The sequence below is a fragment of the Alnus glutinosa genome, chromosome 3 (genome assembly GCF_958979055.1).
Source record: "Alnus glutinosa chromosome 3, dhAlnGlut1.1, whole genome shotgun sequence".
Classification (NCBI taxonomy): domain Eukaryota; kingdom Viridiplantae; phylum Streptophyta; class Magnoliopsida; order Fagales; family Betulaceae; genus Alnus; species Alnus glutinosa.
Window position 1 is genome coordinate 11847570 of NC_084888.1, and position 26097 is coordinate 11873666.

Genomic DNA, 26097 nt, shown 5'->3' on the forward strand with positions numbered 1-26097 from the left:
CCCAAATAAAATAAGAATGTAGCTCCAAAGATCCCGGGCGCAGAATTCAATAGCCAAACTACAATCGTTTTGCCCATATACACTACTCTAGAAACCCCTCAGCTTCTTTCAACCAAGCGCAGAACTGATGCCCCTTCTACTAACGAAAGCTTAAAAGTTTTTGACTCAACACAAAACAAGCTTAGGAATCCCATCGCAAAGGCCAACCAGCCACCGTGAACCCAACCACACTTGGCGTTACAGGAAACTTTTAGCAACCTCCACTAACACCGTCAAATACGTCATATCAAACTACACAACCACTGAGGCTCCAACGAGCGGAAAAATGAAACAAGGAAAAACGACAACACAAAAGGAAGGTGGGACACACCTACATGCACCGCCGAGAGAAAAAGTTTAAAGAGGAATAGAATGAGAGAGATACGAGATAGGGGACTGTTAACACTGAGAATCCCAAAATATATCAACAAAACTATTCCGCTGGAATTTCAGCTCTTTCGCAGAGAATAGAGCAGTAAATACCTAGCCTAGCTTGAAGAGCCAACACAACCAGAAACATCTTGCACACAGCAGTATTAATAGCATAATCATTTAGGATTTTGCCTACCTCATATATTAAAATGGCAAGAATATAAAACATATGAGATTGCTTTATGCAAAGTTCAATCCATCCCTGGAAAAGGGCAAGAGAACCCTCCAATGCAGTTCATAGAAGGAAAGAAACAAACAATGAGATACAATATACAATGGCATAAAAAAGTGATTAACAACCAAAGATACTTCCAAAGACAATCATATTCAAGGAAAATCGGCTAAAGGATGTGGCCAGAGGCCCTGGAGAGGGTAGGATTCCCAATCTCCCCATATCATATTCTATCAACAATTAAAACGAGACGAAGCAGCTGTAGCAACCAACATTTTAGAATTATTGGACCCTAATTTGGTAGGAGCACAGATGGTTGAAAATCTTGCATGACAAGCAGTAACGAAGTATGATAAGGAAATTAACATTTTCAACAAATCCTTGACATAATCATCTCTCTAGGACTGCTACCATTATTTTGACCTAAATAAACTATCCATGCTTTGAGGGCATTTCCCCTTCAACCATTGCAAGTCCAAGCAAAACCCACCAAATCCATGAGTTCAAATTGCTAGTGTGTGAATCGGATGCCATTTTGTGTGTCATCTGGGCCTACCTTCACATCTTTAACCTACTTAAATTTCTTTTTTTCGTAACATGAGTACTTTGATCAATGCTTGAAGTTTTATACACATGATCCAATGCACTTCATTCACCTTGGAACCAGCCACCTAGTCCTTGTATGTTATGAGCAATATGCTTTTCATATCAAGTATGTAATTAAATAAGATAGCATATATAGGCACACTCTTGCTTTTGGAGATATTGTGGGCCCTGTGTTGATATTATACTCAGGCTCTAGCACAACGCTATACAAACCTAGTTTTTGGCAAATCTGTTTTGGGAAAAATCAGGGCATTTATTTGATATTGTGATTAAGGAATATGTTAAAGACTTTACAAGCATCTTCTTTTGTTTCCCATCCAAATAGTATTTGAGTGGGGTTATTCCTACACATGCTACTTCTCAAACTCATAACGTCATTTCATTGTTTAATTGGCATGATTTTCATTTGCACAAAATTGGTGTTTTGCTTTGTTAATCAACTTCTACATTGAGTCTTCCGATAATCTCCAATATAAACCCTTCAAATTAAAATTCTGTTCTCTAGGTAAGACTAGACCAACCAAAACTTCCATAACAACAATCCCATTATCAGAACTACACAGCTCGATTCATTGAACAAACAAAGAACTAATACCAAAAACTAGTTATAACAGCAAAAAGAACATAATTTAAGGCATATAAGCTGTTCCCAACTGCAAGAAATCAAGGCCTCATTTGGTAACGGATTTGAAAACACTTTCCTGTTTTCAAAACCAAAAACATAGAGCTCGTTTGGCAAACCGGTTTCTGTTTTTGTATTTGAGAATTGTTTTCGAGAACAAAAACAAAAAACCGTTTTCTGTTGTTTTTTCGTTAAAAAAGTGTTTGGCAAAGTGTTTTCGAAAACAGTTTTTGAAAACAGAAAATAGTACCTAAGGCGTTTGGACAATTGTTTTCAAAACAGTTTTCACTTAAGAATAAAATAGAAAACTGTTTGGCTTTTCTATATATTTTTTGTTTTCCCATTTATTGTGTGATTTCCAAACAGAATTGTGTTGATAAAGTCCTGAGGAGAGGCAACGAACCAGCATTACAATTCACACAAAATTGGATCAATAGCAAGCCATCATCTTCTCTACTTATAATAATCAAACCAGCATTACAATTCACACAAAATTCCCATTTCCAAAATAATTCATTTCAGATCTACATGACCATCATATCAACTACGTGTAAATAACATGACCATCATACCTGCAAGCAATACCAAATGGCATCTATGTATTAACATTCTACGGTATGCAAGTAATGAATTTATATCTGCATTCAATGTCCCACCCATGGGATAAAAAGAGGAAAGGAGAGACATTCTTAGAAGCGATAAATCTAAAACAATGAAATATTGTTGAAATTACAACAGTGTCGTTCCCATAGTCTCAAAACTTAGTACTAATAATGTTAGATAGTGTCGTTCCCATTACATAAACATGATCTTGTGATTGGAGCCGTTTTGACAGATGAGGCGCAGATATCTCTTATGTAATCAAATCTTCTTCTCCAACACATTAAGGCCTTTTTATAACACAAAACTCATGAAGAAAATTACTGAAGAACAAAGATTGGTAGGGTTAGTTGGGATGGAAGGAAACACAAATTCAAAGCCAAAATTGAAGATGATGCGATGGCCGAGTTATGGGGTAGATGCAGGAATTGATGAGGTTGGTGAAAGAGTGATGTGAAGAGAAAGGTGCAGTGAAGGCAGGCGTGAAGATGGAGAGTAAAGGCAGGTGTGAAAGATGGAGAGTTGCTGGCAAGCGTGAAGATCAACGAAGATGCGTGAAGAATGAAGATGGAGAAAACTAAAACAGAGAAAATTCATGACAAAAATGCGACACCCTGGTGGTTCGAACGGTGACCTTGACACTGTGCACTTATACTTAAGAATGGTTTTCTTAAGTTGTTTCGCGCGCCTTTTCTGAAAAATGAGAACAGTTTCATGAAAACATGTAAGAGTTGTTTCCTAATTTCGTGTTTTTTGGTGTTTTTGTTTTAAAAACAACTAACCAAATGCACAGAGCTCGTACCAAAACATGTTTTACTGTTTTGGAAACAGAAAACAGTTTCCAAAACAGGTAAACAAACAGGCTCATACTTTTCTCAAAACTATAGACAAACAATTCAAAACATAAAATACTTTTCAATTGTGGACCCCAACAAAAAAACTTCGCACATTTATATCACATCAAAACACTTTTTAAAACCAAAACCAAAAAACGCTTTTCAAAACCATTATCAAACATACCCAGGTGTCGGCAAATAAACGAAAACTTGAATACAACTTCCATAGGTTGCCATGCACTTGTACGGGATTAAGCACATGGCCTCACCCTCCATCTAGTTTAAGGGTGAGGAGAAGCCATGTAGTCCAATGACCATTGGCAATACAAGTTCAACAAAACTGCTCAAATAAAGCCATAAAGTAAACAAGTATGGTGGATGAACACAAATTGAGGTTTTCATAGAGTTGCTTAAATATACCCCTGTAGCAGAAAAATAAGAAAGTTCGTCAAGTAAACCTAAATTTGACGAAAATAAGCTATACCCACTTGAAATGTCATCAAAAAATGTACGCTCTTGCAAGGATCACTGGCATTGCAAATACAAATTAGAATAATTCAAACAAATCAAAGTATATTAATCAACAAAAACAAAACAGACGTATGATTACAGTAAAACTTTTCGATATCGCCAAGTATTTTTACAGCAAGTTCCTCCCAGATTTGAACTTCATCACCAAACTTACATAGCCAAGGGATTATTTGCATTCAAACAGAAATTTGTAGAATTTAAACAATGCCTAACTGAAAACAACAAACCAAGAAATTCTTAGTTGAATATGAATATTCGCATATCATTATAAATTGAAGAACTTTACTACTTACCAATTGAACATTTACCAAGAAATCCACAAACTAAGGACGGGTATAACTAAATTATTCAATTAACTTTAACAAAAGAAGCTGTACCAAGTTGATATTCCATCACCAAGCTTAGATTGGCACTATGAATTTTCGCATTTGAATGCGAAATTTAGGCATTTTTAATCAATGCCCAACAGAGATTTTTTTTTTTTTTTTAAAAAAAAAAAAAAAACCAAAAGCTAAGCACAACCACAACCAAATTTTGCAAATAACTACGAAAGAAGCTGGACCCAGTTGAAATTTCAGCAAGAAACTTACATTCCCAGCAGAATTATTCGCGTTCGCATCGAATTTGATACGCGCTGTCCCATCCTGCGCCTCCACGCGCCTGATCTCGTCGACCAAGTCCGGCGCGAGCCGTATGATCATGGCGAAGGCGAGCGGGTTATTCCCAGCAACGAGGCTGAAGGTCTCTTCCACGGCGGCTGGCGCGGCGGGTGGGCCTGAGCCGCGGCTTCGGGGGTTGGAGGCCGAGCCGGAGCCGCGTCCGCCGAGAGAGAGGCGGCTGGCGGGGGCTGGGCCTGGGCCAGATGGGCGGTGTGGCGGCGGTAGAGGGAAGGAGGAGTGGGGCCGCTTGGCTCCGGTTCCTCGGCCCGAGCCGCCGCCGCCTCCACCGCGGCCGAGCTTCGATGAGCCTCCGTACATCGAAAGAGAGAGAGACGCAGAGAAAGAGAGAGACTTGAAAGGGATCGTACCGTTTCGAGTTGATCCCTTTCAGTCTCAGAGAGCGCCCGGAGAATAAAAGTGGTTTATTTTTTTTCATTTTTCTTTCTTTTTCTTTTTCATTTTTGTCTTTTTTTTCTATTTTTTCTTTTTCTAAGTTGCTTTGGAATTTGGATAACTGGAGTAATAATTGAGACAACAAAATAAATAAATAAAAAAAACTCTTTTGAACAGAAGACCCTTCATGTAGCATTCCTTTATGATTAAGACGTTGTTAGATAAATCTATATAAAATAAAATAAAAAAGACATTGTTAGATAAGACATATACTACACATATCATTCTATTACGAGCAATAATTCATTGTCACATTTTTATACAATTTTTTATCACCTTATTTATGTGGCAAGGTGGTCTCCTACTACTTTTTGAGTTTTAAAAATGAGTAATGACTTATTGTCACATTTTTATACAACTTTTCACCACCCTGTTTATGTGGCAAGGTGGTCCTCATCTTATTTTATTTTTAAAATTTAAAAAGTAGTAGGGAATCACCTTGTCACATAAACAAGGTAGTGAAAAGTTGTATAAAAATATGGCAATGAATCATTACTCTTTAAAAATAAAATAAGGTGGATGACCACATTGCCACATAAGTAAGGTGGTGAAAAATTATATAAAAATGTGGCAATGAATCTTTACTTTTCTATTATATATATCATTTAAAAACTACAATTTCGTTTGAAAATTACGTTTTTAAAAAAATTGTGATTTAAAAACGTAAAAATTATAATTTCGTTTGAATTATATATATTTTAGATGATGTGGTGTTTTGTTTATTTTAGGATTTGTAAAAATTAATTATTTGTCTCAAATTATTTAAGGTTGCGTTTAAAGTTGGACTCTAAAGCTTTGTTGATCATGTGTTTCGGCAAATTTAGGGTCATTTTTTTAATTTTTATTTGAAAAAATATATTAATGTGACGTAAAAGTAAAAGCTATTTTTATATAGTTAAGAGTGTTTTGAGCTTGTTTGCTAATACTTTTTATAATTTTTCTTTTTATTGCGATGTGACATAAAAGAAAATACTTTTAAATATTTTGCAAGTATTTTGTGTGTTTGGTTGTCTTTGTGTTATTTGTTAATCTTTTTGTTTTTAAAAGAAACAAAAGATATAAAATAATAATTTAACAGATAATTATCTGATATAGAATATTTTAGGGTAATTACATTTTCTCCCATTAACTAACAATATGTGTCAATATGCCTCCATAAACTGATACCCTTACCAGAAAAGAGTATCGAACTACCATTTACTTACCAAAACCCAAGTTTCGTCAGTCAACTTCATTAAAAGACTCAAATACCCTAACTTAAAATCAAAATTTACATATAATACCCTTAAAATTAAACAAATAAAAAGAAAAAATAAAATAAATGGGGTGGCTGCCAAGGGGAGGGAGGTGGCCTGCGAGCCACCCCCGAGTCGCATCTGGGGTGGCTCGCGGACCACCCCAAAGCAAGCTCGGAGAGGTTGCTGGTGGCAGCCACCTCCTATTCTTTTTCACTTTTTTTAAAAAAAAAAATATATATATATATATATATATATATATATATAGGTTTAATATTTTTTATTAAATTATTATTTGAGGGTATTTATGTTTTTAAACGGAATTTAACGTCTAACAATAGAATATTCCATCCAATTTAATGAGATTCTCTAACAGAATGAAGGTTTTTATAAGTAAATGATAATTCAATGTTCACACATTTGAGGGATAAGAATATGATATAAATTTTATATATAACATTACTCCATAAATAGATGAATTGTGACATGAGATATAAGTATATATAAGTGACTTGTTAGCTATGTCACCATTAATAATGCTAAATAAGCAAATAAATATGACATATAAGTATTTTTTTGGGTAAACACCTATTTTAGTTATAATTTTATAAATTAGTTGAGAGCTTGGTTCTGACTTGTTAAATTTTGATGGTCAAATTAAAAGTTGATTCATTTTTTTTTTTTTAAAGCTAAAATAGGTGTTTTCCCAAAGATCTCTACAATTCTCGCATAATTCATAATAGGAGTAAATTTCCCTACAATATTCACATAATTCATAATAATACTCCTATACTTTACTTACAGATACAATAATATGTTTGTAATTTAAAGTATTTGTGCCCTGTGCCATGTATAATTAGTATATAATATGTCAAATGAAAGTCACTTGACATATTATTAATTAATTGAATAATAGATTGAGCTCGGAATTTATTTGAAATTAGAGAAAAACCTAAAGAACTATTGTTGAAATTGAAAACTTAAGACTAAATTGAAATTTTAAGGATTAAATTTGATTTATTTTGTTGTTTCCCAAAAATTAAAGTTACGGTTTTTTTCCTTTTGTTTTAATTCTAAAATTTTGAGTATAGAAAATCGGCCGGTTGACACAGAAATGTAGGCTTTGCAATTTGGGTCGGGTTCATGTCGACCTGACAGGCCCGACCACACAATCAGGTCCAACACAAACCCGAACCGATTATTAATCGGGTTGAATTATTGAACCCGAACATGACCTACTTGCCAACCGTGTTACCAGAACACGACTCGGGTAACTTGTTGTGACAATCGTTCGAATAAGAAGAAGGATGAAGGATCATTTTCGACTTTTCATCTTCGTTTGAACCCCAATCTGCATACCCACCCCAAAACGACATAACCCCAATTCGGACTGCAGTCACAGGAGAAAACCAAACAACACAATTCGGCGAGAGAAGCAATCTAGAAGCGGTGGAAGAGCTTTTTTCTGTCTCTTTCTGAATAACATAATCCCGTTTCCATCGTATTTCCAAATCGTAGCTAAATCGCACACAATCCTCACTCACTCTATCTCTCTCTGAACAAACCCTAGTTTCCAAAACCCTCAACCCCGAGCACGAGCGTGAAGCCCATGGAAGACTCGGCCCTGAAGGCCTCCACCAAGCCCAGATCCAAGCCTGCCTCGTCAGCTACGACCAAGCGGCCGATTTTCGAGACTGATAGCAAGGATTCGTCCAAGCGGGCCAAGAAGAAGGCACTGGAGCCAAGCATAGACGGTGTCGTTTCGCCTGACGACACAAAGAAGTCAACCGCCATAGATGAGAAAAAGCTCTTGCTGTGGAGTTAAAAAGAAAAGGAAACAAGTGAAAGTTAAAAGGCCCGGCTAGGTTTCATGAAGTTTCTGTTATTTATATGTAACCGTGTTACAATCGTATAAACGGGTCATAATAGGGTTAACCCGAATATAATCCAAACCCGATTACAATAAATCCAAACATTGTATTTTTCATGTCGTGTTATTGTCAGATTCACGGGTCGTGTTAAAAATTGCCAACCCAACACAAATGACCCATATTAGCACTGGATGAACATCCGGATCAAATTATGAGCGGATCCGAATTCGGGCATGCCGTCTATAAAATCCACATAGAAAACCATTACAGCACGTCGTCTGTTTGCCCCCTTCTTCAAGCTAAGCACTGCAAAGCTCGAACTGCTCTCTCTCGCCCCTTCGATCCTTCAAACGCCGAAGCTTCTCAACAATGATTACAGGTCAGTGATCCTCTTGAGCTTGATTTTCATTCCGCTATATTTTTCATTCACTAATTAAGCCCAATGTTTACGGTTTTTGCTTTTTGTTTTGAGAATTCTTGTTTGTTAATGTTCGGCTTATGGAACAATAGAGCGTGACTAATGTGTTTTCTTTGCGTTTTAGGATTTTGGTAACTACGTAATATTTGATTTATGATATGGGTTTTGAGCATTTTGTTCGGTCATGTTTACTTCGTGGAACATTAAGAGCTTGATTTATGGCTATCTTTGAATTTTAAGATGTGGGTTTGTAGCGGATTGTTGTTTTATTATGTGGGCATTTTAGGATTCGAGTAAACGGTTCAGCCGTTTGTGGCACCGCTATGCAATGCTTAATGATTGTGATATTGGGATTTTGAGACACAACTGATATTCACTTCCACGAGATTTGAGCTACTTCCAAGAAGTGGGAACAAACCATTTCTAATGGCTGGCCTTATGTCCTTTATGAGCTTCGGGCTTGAATTATAAGGTAGGAAGAAGCTCTAACAATGAACTTAATTTGGAGCATTATGGAGGCAAGGCAATTGAAACAAACCATTTATGATGAACGCCTATGCTTGTGAGCGTGTGGACTCTCATTAAACCCTTCTCATTGCATGAGGGTTCTGTATGCCCTCTTATTTGCCTTCTTTTAATTTTATCCTACACCAATCTCTGTATTGATCTCTTGTTAGGTGGATTGAGTAAAATTCTCATGTATTAAGGTTGCATTAGTTTTTGCATGCACTAAGCCACTAGTTCATGATGAAAGGCGTATAGGACTCCCAGGGTTGTTGTCAGCCTATTGCCTTGATCTTCTAAATTTGTGAAAAGCATTGGCTGCTTAGATTAGGGGTCTAAGGTTGATGCTTCATCTAAATATTGGTTTTTTTGTTGTTGTTGTTGTTATCTTTTTTATGATTCTGGTGTTCCCTTTTGTTTTTTTTGGTTCCCTCATTGTGACATTTGCAATGTGTATGTCGACAGTGAGTGTAAAATGGCAAAAGGAGCTGTTTAAAGATGTGGAAATTGATACTAGCCAGCCCCCTTATGTCTTCAAGTGCCAGTTGTATGATCTAACTGGGGTTCCTCCTGAAAGACAGAAGATTATGGTTAAGGGTGGTTTGCTGAAGGTAAGTAAATGCCTTTGTAAATGTTGCTGAAAATGATCCATATCTTGATTTGTTCAAATCCAGTTCATCATATGGTAGTTCTGCCCCAAATCACGCTTCACCTTTGAACAAATTTTCAAGTTATGTATATTTTTTATTTTTCAGTTGGTAAGTTACAGATGCACCTGGTGGGTCATGGAGCCATGGCCTCACCCTCCTCTTCATTCTTATATGGGGAGAAAGTACCGTATTGCTAGAGCTTATTGGCAACACACTCAAAGAAGCTTTTTAATTCTCAATCTCAACTTTTTTTTTTTTTTTTTGATAATGCAGGATGATGCAGATTGGTCAACTTTAGGAGTAAAAGAGGTGCTTTGATCTTCGTATTGTCTTTGCCGCTGATTTTGTTTGTACTTCTAAATTTTGGTCTAATGCGATGTACTGCATTTATTTTTTCTAGGGCCAAAAATTAATGATGATGGGAACTGCAGATGAGATTATCAAAGCTCCAGAGAAGGGCCCTGTATTCATGGAAGATCTCCCAGAAGAAGAGCAAGTGGTTGCCTTGGTAAGACTCATGACTCTTCTGTTCTGAAGTCTGCACATGTTTCTTTTATAAGTAATAAAAATTGTGCACATGTGTTAAGAATTTGTCTATTTTCTTTGATGTATACATAACTGGGTCGTGCACAGAAGCTATTGTTTGAATGGGTATACACATGGATAGCAGCATTCAATAGTCTGCCATTTTCTAATTTTCTTGAGTTTTTAGATTTCTGTTCTTATTTTTCTACATTAGGGGGTTTCTCTTGTATACTTCTTATGTATTATGGTTGCGCTAATCAGCGCTATTAATGAGATTGAATTATTTATCAAAAGAAAAAAGTAGAAGGTTATAGTGATGCTTCATTTAGGCTGGTCTTGACCCGTTCAACTTGAAAATCATGAACACGTTGTGCCTACTATGTAGTGGTGGAGCCAAAATTTTGGTTCATGGGGGCAAGATTAAAAAATACAATTAAAAAATATAACTAATGAAATAAATAAATAATTCAATATCTATTTTAACAAATGCCTTGGGTCACATGTTAAGTATAACTGGGCTGGAATGGGTTGGGCCGGTTGTTTAAGAATTGTTTTGGGTTGGCCCGGATGCGTTTAAGGGCTGGGTCCAGTAGGATGGGCTGTAGGCCCTATTCGAAAAAGACCACTAAGTCGGGTCTTGATCCGGTTCATGGTTTCAATGCTTCATCTGTGGGTTTGAGCTCGAGTCTGGGTACGTTTTTAGGCCTGGCGTCTTTGGCGGCCGCCGTTGCTTCTCCTTCGCTGAAAGCTTTAGGTTGTTTGTCAATTGAGCTCCTGGTGTCTTTTGTGTGCTTTTCTTCTCCACCGAAAGTCTCATCTCCGGCGGCCGTAGTGGAGAAGTTTTCTACTGCTGTTCTGCAGCAGGTAGCCGTGGGTTGCTCTTCAATTGCTGTCCCGGCATCCAAGAAGGTTGTTTTGGTGGGTTATGACACTGTTGTGGATTCGAGCTTGGTGTCTTCGTCGAGTTTTGGAGCAGCTGATGGGTGGGTCTTGGTTTCTCGTGCGATTCCTAGTTTGTCGTCGCCGGCAGCTGCCGATGATCCTATTCCGAGTTCCCACGGTCCTACTTCGGCGTATTCTGGGCCGGAATCTTCTGTGAAAGCCTTCGGTTCAGTTGCTTATGTGGTTACGGGTTCTGTGTCTTCAGGTTCAATTTCATCGGTGGCTGCGTTTGGTCTCGTCCCGAACTCCTTTGGTCTTGTTCTTGAGTCTTTTGGGCCGAATTCTTCTGCGCACGCCTCTCTCCCTTTTGATCAAGCTTCCTCTGGACAACCCTTTGCGCTAGCCTTCTTTTTGGGGGTAGACTCGGCTTTTGAGGGGTCTTTTCCGATAGGGGACTCCTTCAGCGCCACTTCTTTGAGGGCAACTGCTTTGGGTGAAAGACTCCGCTTTTCTCTTCCGGTGATGTCAGAGAGTGGGGCTCCTATCTACCCATCGGAGTTCAAATCGGTGTTGAGATACTACTGTAGATTGAAGGTAGGCAGAGGAGAACAGTTGGACGCTTCTTTGATTGACGAGGCCTTAACGGCGATTAATGCTCCGATTGCGCTGCCTTTTGGTGCCCATCCCTTGTCGGAGCCTGGTGGGGGAATGGTCAGTAAGACTCCCTCGACTAGCCTTCTTCGGCGTGGCTTTTGTCTCCCGAGCAGAGTAGGTGGGTCTCCTCTCTCTTTGGCTCAGTCTGTGGATGTGAAGATGAGGGGCGTTGGTGCCCTGCCAAGGCTTGGGGGCCCTCCTTCGTTGTCGTCTTCCTTAGAGGTGGGTGTATCTTCGAGAGGAGATGTTTTTGAAGATTCCAGGGTGAATGGTTTGTCCCAATTTCAAAAGTGACCAGTAGATTATGGTCCGTCTGGGGAGGTGGTTGTGTGGGAGCAGGGTGATAAGATCTGGGATGGGGAGGATGGAGAGTCCCCTTACCCTTTGGGTGTTCTTATTCCTAACTTGGCGATTATGGATGCCTTTGAAGTGGACTTTCTTCTGGAAGTTAAGGTTGCGCGAAGTTTGAATTGCGGGTGGTGGGAGGCGAAACAGGGGTTCGTATTCGTGAGTATTGCAAAGGGAGGAAGAGGTCCATTTTTTTGGATAGGGATGAGCTAGCTTGGTTGGTGAGAATCCTTGAGGATCTGGTTAGAGTGGAAGACTCTCAGGTATTTTGGAACCGATCTCTACAAGGGTTCCCTTGGGTTCTTGCGCAATGTTGCTTCAACAGACATGGTGGTTTTCTGGTGGTTGAGGAATTCATTGGTGATAGAAGAAGTGATTCGATTATCGTCCCGGAAGGTAAAACTGGTAAAGGTTGGGAGCTTTTTGGCTCAGAGTTAAGGAGGGTTTTTGAATTCTTTAGAGCTGGGTCCAAACCTGTGGCAGTAGAAATTAAGGCCCAGGCGGGGAAGGAGAAGAGGAGAAGTTATGCAGAGGTGTTGGCGAGGTTGGCACCACCGGTGGAAGAGCCTTTTGGTGTTGTTTCGGAGCCGGTAGCCAAGGTGCCGAGGTGGGTAAAGGAACTTTCGGAGGGGAGGCACTGTGAGGGGATGCCCACATCCAATTCTGGACAAGTTTCAGTGTTGGGCAAACGGCGGTTCATAGCTCTGGCAGCTTCTTCGGCTCAGGTTAATCTTCCGGCAAAACTTCCTTCTTCAAACGGTGTTGGTCAGGTTGCTGAGAAGGGGTATGGGGCTTCTGACATGACTTGCCTTCTTGGTGATAGAATCAATTTTCTCAGCCTAAGAGATACGTTGCTGCAGCTAAAAGTAGACGTTGGTGCTTGCTTGGAGAGGGTAGATGGGTTGTTGGGCAGTGCGGAAAATCTAGCAGAGTTGTCCTTGAAATCTTGTCCCACGTGTATGATGGATAATGATTTGGGATCTCAGCTTAAAAGTGTAGAAGCTTCTTTGGGTGGGAATGGTTTAGGGGCTGGTGTGTTTTCTAGTTATGTTGGGAGAACAAAGCCCAAGTCCAAGCCTAAGACTAAGCCTAAGCCTAAGCCTAAGCCCAAGCCCAGGCCCAAGGCAGTTTTCAGGCAAAAAATGAAGTTGGACAGGGGCGTGGATCCTAAAGGCGTGGCTCTAGCCCAGCAAAGTTTGCAAGCCCATTCTATCTCGGATTGGCCGTGGGTGAGGTTGAACTTGGGTCAGTCCAGCGAACTAGGGGGTGTGGATCAGCAGGAGCAGGTATGTTTTGAGCCCGATCCTAAGGGCAAAGCTATTGCCCAGCCGATTTTTCAAGTCCTTTCTTGCTCGGACCGGTTGCCGGTGAGAAGTGAAGCGGGTCAGTCCAGCGATGTAGAGGCGTCGACGTCTTCCGGTGTTCCTCTGATTGTGTCGAGATCGTCGTTGCTCTCAGGTATCTCTCTTTCGGTGGGTGGAACGGTGGGTCCTGCGGTTTCTCCGGATCCGGTGGATTTGATGTCTGTTGTGACTATCGGCGAGCCGATGGAAGTCATGTCGCCGGCGAGGGTCCAATCGAAGTTGAACTTGGTGGTGAGAGAAAGCAGGGTCGACGGTCTGGCAGATTTTTTTCAAGTGCCGACAAATTTGCTGAGTGCGGTGTCTGAACGTAGGGCTCGGATGTCTAGGCTTTTTGGTCCTTGCGCAGGTAGTGGCGGTGGAGGATCATTTGCTTGGAAAGGGAATTTTTCAGGGGAGCTGGTTGTCTCTGGGTTGAACTGGTGGGGGATGCCGTTGATGCCTCTTCAGGATTATCTTTGTATGCAGGCAAAGGATGGTGTGGGGAATTCCAACAGCCAGCAAACTGGTTGCTCAGATTTGGTTGTGTTTCAAGAGTGTGATCAGCCTAATGTAGTGGCAGATAGTGGGAAGGTTTTCTGGGACGTGGATGTGGTGGAGAGAGAAGGTTCGGTGGGATCGGTGTCTCCTCTAAATACCTATGCCAATTCAGAGGGTGATCTCTCAGGTTACTCTGATTGGGTCATTCAGCGTGCGAATGAGATTTATCCCATTTTAGGGATTTCGTTTGTGGGTCATAAGTTACAATTGCTGGATTTCTTGTCTTTTATTGAAGAGGATTGTCGTTTAGGTGAGGAGGGAGGTCTGGTGGGGGAAAGAAGGGAAAAATGGAGGTTAAGAATTTGGAGTGTTCCATTAACTACGATGCTAGAGGATCATGCTCAAGCCGTGGGAAAAGGAAGACGAGAGGGCATCCAGTTGTGTTATGAAGCCAAGAATTTTGTCATGGAATGTGAGGGGGCTGAATAAGAGAAACAAACGCCTAAGGATTAGTAACTTGCTCAGAGATTGGAAGGCAGATATCATTTGCTTCCAAGAAACAAAGATTCATGATATTTCGAGTAGCTTTGTGCGCAGTCTCTGGGGTTGCAATCATGTGGATTGGTGTTGTCTAGACTCCTGTGGGGCCTCAGGGGGTATTTTGATCATGTGGGATAATAGGGTGGTGGAGAAAGTTGATGTGTGTTTGGGGGTTTTTACTCTTGCTGTTTCCTTTAGGAATGTAGTGGATCGTTTCGTCTGGGCTTTCGTAGGTGTTTACGGTCCGAATTCTGATATGGATAGGAGTCTGCTCTGGGATGAGTTGGCTGGGATTCTTAGTTGGTGGAGCTTGCCGTGGTGTATAGAAGGCGATTTCAATGTTGCTCGTTTCCCTAGTGAAAGGTCTGGTGAGGGTAGTAGGTCTGCTATGAGAGAGTTCTCTGATTTTATCTTTGAGATGGGTATCATGGATTTTCCTCTTGCTGGGGGTGCTTTTACTTGGTCACGTACTTTTGATCCCCCTGTGTGGTCTAGGATTGATCGTTTTCTAGCCTCCCCTGATTGGGAAGCTTGGTTTCCTGTGTCGTCTCAAAAGAGGCTTCCTCGCCTTTATTCAGATCATTTTCCGATTCTTCTTGATTGTGGTGACTTCTCTAGGGGGAACAGGTCTTTCAAATTTGAGAACATGTGGCTTAAAGCAGAAGGATTTGTGGGGAAGGTGAAACATTGGTGGGATTCTTACTCGTTTCAAGTTACTCCTAGTTTTGCCTTTGCTTGTAAACTAAAGGCATTGAAAAAGGATTTGAAGATTTGGAATGAAGATGTTTTTGGTAAGGTAGAGAGGAACAAGAGGAAGTTGTTTGAAGAACTTCAAGCTTTTGATGCTATTGAAGAAAGTAGGGCTTTAGTTGAGGAGGAGCTTCAGAAGAAGACAGAGATTGTCAGAGAGATAGAGAGGTGTTCTCTTTTGGAGGAGGTGAGCTGGCGGCAGAAATCTAGAGTCTTGTGGTTAAAAGAAGGGGACAAGTGTACTAAATTCTTCCACTCCATAGCAAATTCAAACAGACGGTTCAACTCTATTGACTCTTTATTGATTGGAGATACTCTTTCTTCTAATAAGACAGAAATTGGCGATCACGTAGTTGAGTTCTATCAAAAGCTATTTCATGAGCCGAGTAGGTGGAGGCCTAGGGTGGACGGTATTTCCTTTGATTCTATTTTTTTGATAAGTAATAGCAATTTAAAAAGCGCAGAGGGGCGCAACTCTTATACACGGGAAGTATACAAGAGAGCCCCTAACAGGGTCGAACTGAAAATAAATTTAAGAAATCTACATAAGTAAATACACTCAAACTATGGTGTGGCGCTATCCAAAAATATAAAGTATCGATCAGCCGCTTCCGAAGCTCCACCATAGATGTCTCTACATCTTCAAATAGACGAGCATTCCGCTCCCTCCAAATACACCAAAGCAAGCACAAAGGAGCTAAACGCCAAGCCTCTATAGCTTGACCACTCCCCATTGCCGCTCCCCAACTCTTTAACAACTCCAACACCGTTCGTGGCATAACCCACTCAACCCCAAATAAAATAAGAATGTAGCTCCAAAGAGCCTGGGCGACCTCGCAATGAAGCAACAAGTGATCTATAGACTCCCCACTCTTCTTGCATAAACAGCACCACTCCATTACTATTACATTCCTCTTACGCAAGTTATCATGCGTCAATATTTTGCCCAAAGCCGCTGACCAAACGAAGAAAGCCGCCCTTGTTGGAGCCTTAACACGCCAAATATTCTTCCAAGGAAAATAAGGGCCATCTTCCTTAATGAGCTCATCGTAGAAGGATCTCACCTCAAATAAACCTTTTTTGGAGGGATTCCACACTAATCTGTCACTCTCTCCTTGACGAGTCGAAGTGAAATATAATCGATCGAAGAAAGAAAGGACCATGTCCATCTCCCAATCCTGGATTTGTCTCGTGAAAAGAACATTCCACTGAAGTACACCATTATGAACCACCAAATTATCCGCCACCAACGTGTCTTTGTTCCTTACTATAGAAAAAAGAGCTGGAAAGCATTGCTTCAAGGAACCATCCCCACACCACCAATCTTGCCAAAAGCTAATATTTGATCCACTCCCCACTTCAAAACGAACGAAGTTGCGGAATTTCTCCCACCCCCTCCTTATATGTTTCCATACACCCACTCCGAAAGAACCCGAAACCTCTTTTGAGCACCACCCACCCTCTAGACTCTGGAATTTGGCATCAATCACCAACCGCCATAAAGCCTCTCTCTCCCTACCATATCTCCACAACCATTTACCCAGGAGCGCTCGATTGAACTGGATGAGATTGTGAACTCCCAACCCACCTGCATACAAAGGCGTACAGATCTTGTTCCAATTCACTAGATGAAATTTTTTCTCGCCACCAATGCCTCCCCAAAGAAAATCCTTTTGAATTTTATCAAGACGATTAGCCACCCTCACTGGAATAGGAAACAAAGATAAGTAATAAGTGGGAATGTTGGAGAGCGTACTTTTAATAAGAGTCAACCGGGCACCCTTCGACAAGTACATCCTTTTCCACCCCGCCAACCTCCTTTCCATTTTTTCAATAACACCATTCCAAATGGATTTGGACTTGTAAGAAGCACCCAACGGCAAACCCAAGTAAGTCATAGGCAAAGAAGCAACCCTACATCCAAGAAGATTAGCCAACCTTTCGACATCCTCTACTCCACCAATCGGGACAATTTCTGATTTTCTTAAATTAATTCTCAAACCAGAAGCTGCCTCGAATCCTAAAAAGATACATCTCAAGTGTCGAATTTGTTCTTCTTGAGCATCACAGAAAATCATTGTATCATCAGCAAACAGTAGGTGGTTCACAACTAAGGCCTCAGAATCTCTGGAACCCACTGAGAACCCTGTCAAATTACCCTGATCCAATGCGGCAGTCAGCATCTGACTCAAAGCCTCCATAACCACCACAAACAATAACGGAGAAAGAGGATCTCCTTGCCGCAATCCACGAGAGCTACTAAAGAAACCCGAAGGGGTTCCATTTACAAGAACGGAGAATCTCACCGTAGAAATACAAAAACGTATCCAACTCCTCCATTTTTCCCCCAAACCACATCTTTGTAGCAAAGAGAGCAAGAAATCCCAGTTCACATGATCATAAGCCTTCTCCAAATCTAGCTTACACAGGAGTCCAGGTTCCCCTGATCGAATATGACTATCCACACATTCGTTTGCAATAAGCACAGAGTCTAATATTTGACGACCTCCAATAAACGCAGTCTGAGTGTTGGAGATAATCTTGCCCACAACAGACTTAAATCTGTTGGCAAGAACCTTTGAAATAATCTTGTACATACCCCCTATCAAACTAATAGGGCGAAAGTCTCTGACATCCATGGCACCAGTCTTCTTAGGAATCAAAGAGACAAAGGTAGCATTCAAACTCTTCTCAAACTTGCCTCGAGCATGAAATTCTGCAAAAACATCCATAATGTCAGATTTTAAAAAATTCCAACACTTCCGAAAGAAAGCCATAGTGAATCCGTCAGGACCCGGCGCCTTGTCTCCATTCAAATCCCTGATCACGTCCCACACCTCCTTCTCCTCAAAAGCTCTTTCTAGCCAGATGCTCTCCTCCGCATCAATGGCTAAAAAAGAAAGGCCCTCCACCCTAGGCCGCCACAAGCAATTCTCCAAGTACAAATTACTGTAGAAATGCACCAAGTGTTCCTTAATCTCCGCAGGATTTCTGGAAATAATACCATTAATATTCAAAGAGTCCACTTGGTTGAATTTACGGTGTGAGTTGGCCACCCTGTGAAAGAATTTTGTGTTCTTATCCCCCTCCCTTAATAAGAACACAAAATTCTTTCACAGGGTGGCCAACTCACACCGTAAAATTGCTAATGAATGCATTGATAGTAGGCTTAGATCGGGGGTTCCAGGCATCATTTGCAAAATGGACTTGGAGAAAGCATACGATCATGTTAACTGGGAGTTTCTTTTGTATGTGTTGAGGAGGTGTGGCTTTGGGGAAACATGGTGTACGTGGATAGCTCATTGCATATCAACTGTGCGGTTTTCGGTGTTAATCAATGGCTCCCCTTTTGGTTTTTTCAGTAGCTCTTGAGGTCTGAGACAAGGGGATCCTTTGTCACCCCTTTTGTTTGTTTTTGTGATGGAAGCCTTGAGCCGTATGATTTCAGCTGCAGTTAGTGGGGGTTTGTTGGGAGGTTTTAAAATAGGTGACGCAGATTTTTCGCATCTTCTGTTTGCAGATGATACTTTGATTTTTTGTAGTGCTCTTGATTCTCAGTTACGTAATTTGCGGAGTCTCTTCCTCCTGTTTGAAGCAGCTTCGGGGTTGAAGGTTAATTTGGCTAAGTCAAATTTAATTCCAGTGGGGCATGTTGATCAAGTGGAAAGGCTAGCCGATATTTTAGGGTGTGGGTTTGCCACTTTGCCGGTTAAGTATCTTGGTCTTCCTTTGGGGGCCTCCTATAAGTCCACTCATATTTGGGACGGGGTTGTTGAGAAGATTGATCGTCGTTTGGCTAGTTGGAAAATGATGTATCTCTCTAAGGATGGTAGAGTAACCCTTATTAAGAGTACCCTAGCCAATGTGCCTACTTACTTTTTGTCTCTGTTCCATCTCCCGAGGAGTGTTGCCGCTTGCTTAGAAAAGCTACAACGGGATTTTCTTTGGGGTGGTTTGGGTGAAGAATCTAAATTTCACTTGGTGAGGTGGTCGAAAGTCTGTTCTCCAATTTCAGATGGGGGGTTGGGTATTCGGAATTTGTTATTGTTCAACCAAGCTTTGTTAGGTAAATGGTTGTGGCGATATGGAATAGAGAGAGAAGCTTGGTGGAGAGTTGCAGTGGATGCCAAGTATGGTAGTTTGTGGGGTGGGTGGTGCTCCCGCGAGCCTGTAGGTGCTCATGGGATGGGGGGGCTGTGGAAGAATATCAGGAAAAGGTGGGGGAGTTTCTCTGGTTTCTCTAGATTGGAGGTGGGGGATGGGGTTAGGACAAAATTTTGGCATGATCTGTGGTGCAGGGATAGGGTGTTGAGGGAAGCTTTTCCTATTCTTTTTGGTATTGCTCGGATGAAGGATGCTTCCGTTGCGGATAATATGGAGGTTTTGGGCGGCTCTATCCAATTGAATGTGAGCTTTGTTAGAGAGGCGCATGACTGGGAAGTGGGTGTCTTTGCATCCTTCTTTCATGTGTTACATTTAGCCATGGTGAGTAGAGATCGTGTTGACAGGCTTAGGTGGGTCCTTTCCAAGATAGGGGTGTTCAAGGTTAAATCCTATTTCAGCTCCTTGGCCGGCGGTGAGGGTAGTCGTTTCCCTTGGAAGAGTGTGTGGAGGACTCAAGCTCCTTGGAGGGCGGCGTTCTTTGCGTGGTCGGCAGCCTTTGGTAAGATTCTTACAGCGGATAATCTCAAGAAGCGAAAGATCATCATTGTGGATAGATGCTACTTGTGCAAAAGAGACGGGGAAACTGTGGACCACCTTCTTCTTCATTGTGATGTGGCTTCTACTTTGTGGAATCATGTCTTTTCTCGGTTTGGTATGTCTTGGGTTATGCCTAGGAGAGTTGTCGATTTATTTTCTTGTTGGTGGAAGGCGGGTAGGTCAAGGAGTGCTGCAGTTTGGAAGATGGTGCCTATATGCATTCTTTGGTGTGTTTGGAAGGAGAGAAATCTTAGGTGTTTTGAAGACTTGGAGAATTCCATGGAGAATATTGTTGCATCGTTTTTACATTTGTTGTATTTTTGGACGGAAGCTTTTTTGTCACCCGTGTTTATTAGCTTTTCTGATTTTCTTGTTCGTTTTTCTTTGCCTTCTTAGGCGTTTCCTTGTGTATACTTCTAGTGTACTTAGAGGGGCGCCTTACGCTTTTTTTTTTCTTTATATAAAATTTCATTTACTTATAAAAAAAAAGACTAAAGGTAGGAGGGAGATTTTGAATTTAGTAAACTCCATTAATTATGGTGATGCAAGCGTGTCCTCTCGGCATATGAAAAATAAGGCTCACATGGTGTAGAAGGGTGTTGTGCTTTGGGTTTTTGAAGGTTTGTTGGGTTTCTTTTTGTGGGCTGCTTTGTTTTTTGCTTTCTAGTTAGGTGCTCTCTCTTGTATACTTCTGGTGTACTTAGGGGTACCTTACGCTTTTAATAAGACAGGTTTTATTACTTACAAAAAAAAAAAAAAAAAGAAGTATAAGTGCCCAAAGCGCATATATTAAAGAACATATGAAACATGATAAAGCTGCATTCGTTGTTCTCGATGTTCAATGGAGGCCCGCCTTCTAAACATAAAATAGAGTTTGAAATATTTTGATGCTAATACATTCATTGTGCCAACAATGTTATTGTTATAACCAATATGATGATAATATGTGATGTTTATAATATTTTATTATATGCGGGTGGACAACTCAATAATTAATATCAATTTTTATCTCTTTTATGATAAAATTTACAACTCTCTAGATTTTCTTGTCTATTTTGTATTACCTTTTTGATCTAATCCTTTACCTCCCAAAAAGCTACAACGCACGTGTGACATATCACTCTCCTACTCTTAAAGTTTGTGAGGCCCGATTGATATTTTGGGTTTAAAAAGTTTAAACTATTTTCCCTGAGTAGATTACATGTGATAAGGAACATAAATATGAGTGGCATAGTGAATCAGGAAACAAAGAGTCACGGTTTGATGCAAATTACACATCTACACCGCATAACCCCTGTGTGGTTTGTCAGTGTACAACTTCATGTCATACAAGCTATAAATAAGCTTCTATCTACTTACCCCAAAAAAAGAAAACTTCTATCTTTAGTAAGGCATTTTTGGGTTAAAAGCTAGGTGGGTCGGGGGCTCATTTGCCTCCTCTCGCCACCCCTGGCTCTGCCCATGCTAATATGGCATCTTCTTTGCCATGAGTTAAAGGGTTGAGGTTGAGGTAATGAAGTTCAATCCCATGTGGGCATGTGAGTTGTGTTTTTACATATGTTTTTTTTCTCTTAGTTTGAAAATTAAGATGTTATATCTTGAGTAATGTTGATCTTCACACCCATTGATAACACTAATTTCATAGCGGCTGATGTGGAGTGTTTAAGTAATTTATCATGTCAGCCACTTGAAAAAAAAAGCAAAAAGAAAGCCACTTAAAGCACGCCACATCAGCCGGTGTGAAATGGATGCAAAGAGCATTATTATTCTTTTTTACCTAATTTAGTCTTTTATCATCATTATTTTAATATTGATAGTTCTGTGTTATACTTTGAAATTCTTAGTCCATGCTGTTTTTGCTTCTAGGGTCATAGTGCTGGTCTATTTAATTTGGGAAACACCTGTTACATGAATTCCACAGTACAATGTCTGCATTCTGTTCCAGAGTTAAAGTCAGCTTTGATCAAGTGAGTTCTCTTCTTCAATCAATCAGCATGAATTGTTACAGAATATGCTCTGTGAATGGTTGTTTCCATATTTGATTTGCATTATGTGACCAAGATCAATTTTTTATTTTTTATTATTATTATTTTTAATTGTGATTAGGTATTCACATTCTGAAAGAAGCAACGATGTGGATCAGTCTTCTCATATGTTGGCTATAGCGACACGTGATTTATTTAATGAGCTCGATAAAAGTGTCAAGCCTGTGGCACCAATGCAATTTTGGATGGTTTGTTCTCTTGTTTTACTCTTTTAGTTGATATTGCACCTCTTTTATTTTTCCTTTACAATCTTGGGTTACTTGTTGGAGTACCATGACCTAAGGTATGGTGTCATGGACTTTGTAGAAAAAGCTATGGCATAAATCAGAAATATTTTAATTGTTACATTTTTGGTAAAAAAATGTCTATGCACAAAAGCTATGGTTTATGAAGATGGCACCTTGTCCATGGACAATGCTAGTGAACTTGGTATACAAAAAGAAGAAAATGATAAACTTGAATTCTCTTGCAATGTGGATTCTCATGTTATGGGTTAGAAGAATGTCATTCAGTTCATGCTCTGTATTCTTCCGTTGCTAAGGTTTATGACCACGGCTCATTTAGGTCCTTTGGGATTGCAGTTTCAAAAGGTTCAGTTTGAAAAAATAGCAATTTTAAAACGTAGTTTATGAAAACGCTATTTTTAAAATCGTAGTTAAGCGTTTGGTAAAATTTATAAAAGAGTCTTGTTTTTGTCAATTGAATGTTTGGATAAAATTGATATAAAAATGTTGTTTCAGGTGCAAATTACCAATAAGGACATAATAAGATGACAATTAAATATAATAAATCTGGCCTAATAACTTTGCACGAACTCTTTGAAGTGGAAAAGTGGAACTACTGAAGTTGAAAACTATACTAACCAGTTATGTTTTAAATAAGTAAATAACTTCTGAAATATTAGGCCTTTCTTGAAAGAGAGAGAAGTGGAATGCGACTGTTGGCTCTCTCTCTCTCTCTCTCTCTCAAATTGAGTGGACAAATAGCTGTTTAGTCACAAACGGCAACAATAGTTTCAAAACTCTGAAACGAACCCAACATTATGTTAATGTAAAAGCACGAGTTTCCCACCTAAAAATCTCCACCTAGGGGCGCGACAATCAAGAATATTTATGATTCAAAAGAACATCCAAAGCTGCTTCTCTCTGTGAGAAGTTTTGTTGGAACAATAGTTTAGAGTGTGAAATCATGTGAATCGTAACTTCTCAAGTAAGTTAAAGTAATTTAAAACTTTGTACTACTCTCAAAACATAAGATATCCACACTGCTTGATGCCTGAAAAAATAAGATATCCACAATTGTACTTAGGCTAGCTTTTTTTTATAAAGAAAAAGGGACCTGTTACCCTCTTGAAGTAGAGGAAGAAGAACATTACAAGTCACTTTTAGTAGCAGCAGAAGAAGAAACAATATTGTTAGCTTGAAGATGAAGCATTGTTTGGTTTCACTGTTGCTCATGCTTGAGAGATAAGGTGAGATGCTTACCTGACATTTGGAGGTTGAGACGCTGCAGAAAACAGCTCGATGACCGGTGTGGTAGGCAGAGCAAACTGACCTCAATGAGGTGAATGAGAGAGCAATGAGGCAAAGTGAGAAAAGAAAAAGAAAAGAGAATGTGGGTTTGGTCTTGTTTTGGGTGGGTATTCATGGGATTCATTGTTTAACGGGGTCAATCTTGGTAACTGACGTCTATGCTACCTGCCATGTGAAAACCCTGTTGGGCTTTAAAATCGTGCGTTTAAAAAACACACCCCACGATTTTTCACATTTTTAAATCGCCAACGTTTTTTAAACGCACTGCCCAGCACAATTTTTTTTGGTGATTTTTTGTAAAAACGCTCATCGACCCTGCCAAATCACAGGGCCAAATGCACTCTTAGCAGTTCTAGTATTTTTTTTTTTTTTGTCGTCTTGACTTTGTCTTCTATCTCAGATATTGGAGTCATGATTTACTTGACCATTGGTAGGTTTGCTTTGCTAGTGTTTTGATGTTCATCCAATTCATCAAAGCTGAGCCTCTTCATGAAAAATTGTTTTTGGCAAACCTAATCCCAATGATTGATTGCTATTGCATTTTCCTTACTTGGAGGGAATCATATCATGTTCATTTGTTTCTATGTCTGCAGTTGCTGCGCAAAAAGTATCCTCAATTTGGCCAGCTGCACAATGGTGTCTTCATGCAGCAGGTCTTAAATTACCTTTGTCTGATTTTAACAACCATATGGATTTGATCTGGTAGTAAGTTGATCTTTTCAATTTTAAATGTGTAACAGGATGCTGAAGAATGTTGGACTCAACTTTTATATACACTTTCTCAGTCTCTCAAAACGACTGGTTCTAGGTATCTTTCTTTTACCTACTGTGCTAGGCACGTGTGTATGTGTTGGAACTGATATTTGGCTGCATAAAAGTTTATCTTAGATAATTGATGTGCACAAACTTCCCGGTGCCCACCCTCCCTTTTTCTCCTTGGAACTTCTTATGTAGTTAATTTAGGTAAAAGTACCATTTAGCATTTTCTTCTGTAGCACTATGGTCTTCTTTGTTTTACCAGCACTTGTGGGTTAATTGTTTCTGTTTTTGTTAACCAGTAGTTTAACCTAATCCTTATGACATTCACTTGCAGTGAAAATCCGGATACAGTGAAGGCCCTCTTTGGCATCGAACTTGTTAGCAGGTAGCGATGTGTGTCACTGTTTCATACTGGTTTAGAGCAGTAGTCTAAGCTTAGTTATGACTCTGTCCATCCCACAATAGATGAAAAGGTTACAAATTTGATTTATTGCTTGCTTGGTACATGATTGGCTTATTAATGACTGTAAGTAGTTAATACATTTATATATAGGCATCTTTTTGTGATCCATGGATTTTATGTTGTTCTTCTGTTTTGTTTTAGTAAAAGCAGAAGGTTTGAATAATTATTATTATTATTTTTTTATATATATATAAATGTGTTATTTGTGCTGGTGGGGTCAGGGTGCATTGTGAAGAAAGTGGTGAAGAAAGCTCAGAGGCAGAATCCGTTTATTCTCTTAAGTGCCACATATCACAAGAGGTGAACCATTTGCATGAAGGACTAAAGCATGTAAGTATTGTCATCCAATTGTGAAGAGCTCTCCTTTTTTTTTTTTTGTTGGAATATTATCCAATTACGGATTGAATGCTTCTTTTGTTTTCTTTATACAACATTTTTTCTAATGGTGCTTTTTGCCTCGCACTTGCTAATCACCATGTCCCTTAGAACTTGAGTTTGTGGTGTTGCTCTGTCTTGCTAAATTGAGCTGTCTTGTGGAAGTCTGGAAGGTTCAAACTTTTAAGTAATTTTTGGACTGTCAAACCTCCCCCCCTCTTCCTTTTCTGGCGGGGGGGGGGGGGGGGGGGGGGGGGGGGAGGCTAACAGCCTCCCAAAGGCAATATAACAGGAAAAATGACAATGTGGTCTGCAAGTTCGTGTTTGCACTTGCAGTTTTGTGTTATATACTGAATATTCCTTAAAGTGATCTTTATCAACTACAAAACCTGTTGCCATAATTGTATGTTAAGTATATTCTTATGTTGATGTGGTATATGTTTGCCTTCTGCATCACAATAGACAAACTAGGCATAGATGGTAATGTGAATTATTATTTTTTAAATGAATTGATTTTAATTGTATTTACCATAAATAACTGTTATTTTTTTTTTATAAGTAAATAAATTCATTAAAATGCAAAAGGGCGTACCCAAGTACACAAGAAGTATACAAGAGAAACACTTATCCAGGAAAAAAAAAAAGAAGTCATGAAAACTAGAAATATGAAAACACTCATAGGCAACCATCCATTGGTAAAGGATATTGAAGAAGAAGGCCTTTAATTCCATCATTGTTCTCTTATTGTCTTCAAAGCTTCGATTATTTCTTTATCTTCAAATACACCACATCAAGCAAGGTGGAATCATCTTCCAAACAAGTTCATTTTGAGGACTACCAAACTGCCCTCTCCAATAACCAAAGAGATCTATTCCTCGACGGGGCATAACCCACGCTAATCCAAAGAAACCGAAGATAGAGTTCTATAAGACACTAGCTATCTAACAACAGATGTGAAATTTCCAAGGGGGAATTGTTGAGATTGTCAACTCGAAAGCCAGAAAGAAATGGGTCGTTTGGGAACCAAAGAGAATTTAAATTCTCTTCGGGTTTT

General features: G+C 39.8%; 2 protein-coding genes across 2 annotated transcripts in view; one reads left to right on the plus strand and one right to left on the minus strand.

The window, feature by feature from the left end:
• Positions 1–4900, minus strand: part of LOC133864783 (uncharacterized) — a 36533-nt gene extending 31633 nt beyond the window's left edge. The window contains exon 1 of the mRNA XM_062301195.1: positions 4429–4900. Within this exon, the coding sequence (XP_062157179.1) occupies positions 4429–4815 (387 nt within the window). The 5' untranslated portion in view covers positions 4816–4900. The remainder of the gene's footprint in view (positions 1–4428) is intronic.
• A 3375-nt stretch (positions 4901–8275) lies between these two features.
• LOC133864611 (ubiquitin carboxyl-terminal hydrolase 6-like) overlaps positions 8276–26097 on the plus strand; it is a 29881-nt gene continuing 12059 nt past the window's right edge. The window contains exons 1-10 of the mRNA XM_062300996.1: positions 8276–8435; positions 9444–9589; positions 9902–9937; positions 10029–10136; positions 21736–21836; positions 21976–22102; positions 24040–24099; positions 24187–24254; positions 24540–24590; positions 24890–24998. Of these exons, the coding sequence (XP_062156980.1) occupies positions 8426–8435; positions 9444–9589; positions 9902–9937; positions 10029–10136; positions 21736–21836; positions 21976–22102; positions 24040–24099; positions 24187–24254; positions 24540–24590; positions 24890–24998 (816 nt within the window). The 5' untranslated portion in view covers positions 8276–8425. The remainder of the gene's footprint in view (positions 8436–9443; positions 9590–9901; positions 9938–10028; positions 10137–21735; positions 21837–21975; positions 22103–24039; positions 24100–24186; positions 24255–24539; positions 24591–24889; positions 24999–26097) is intronic.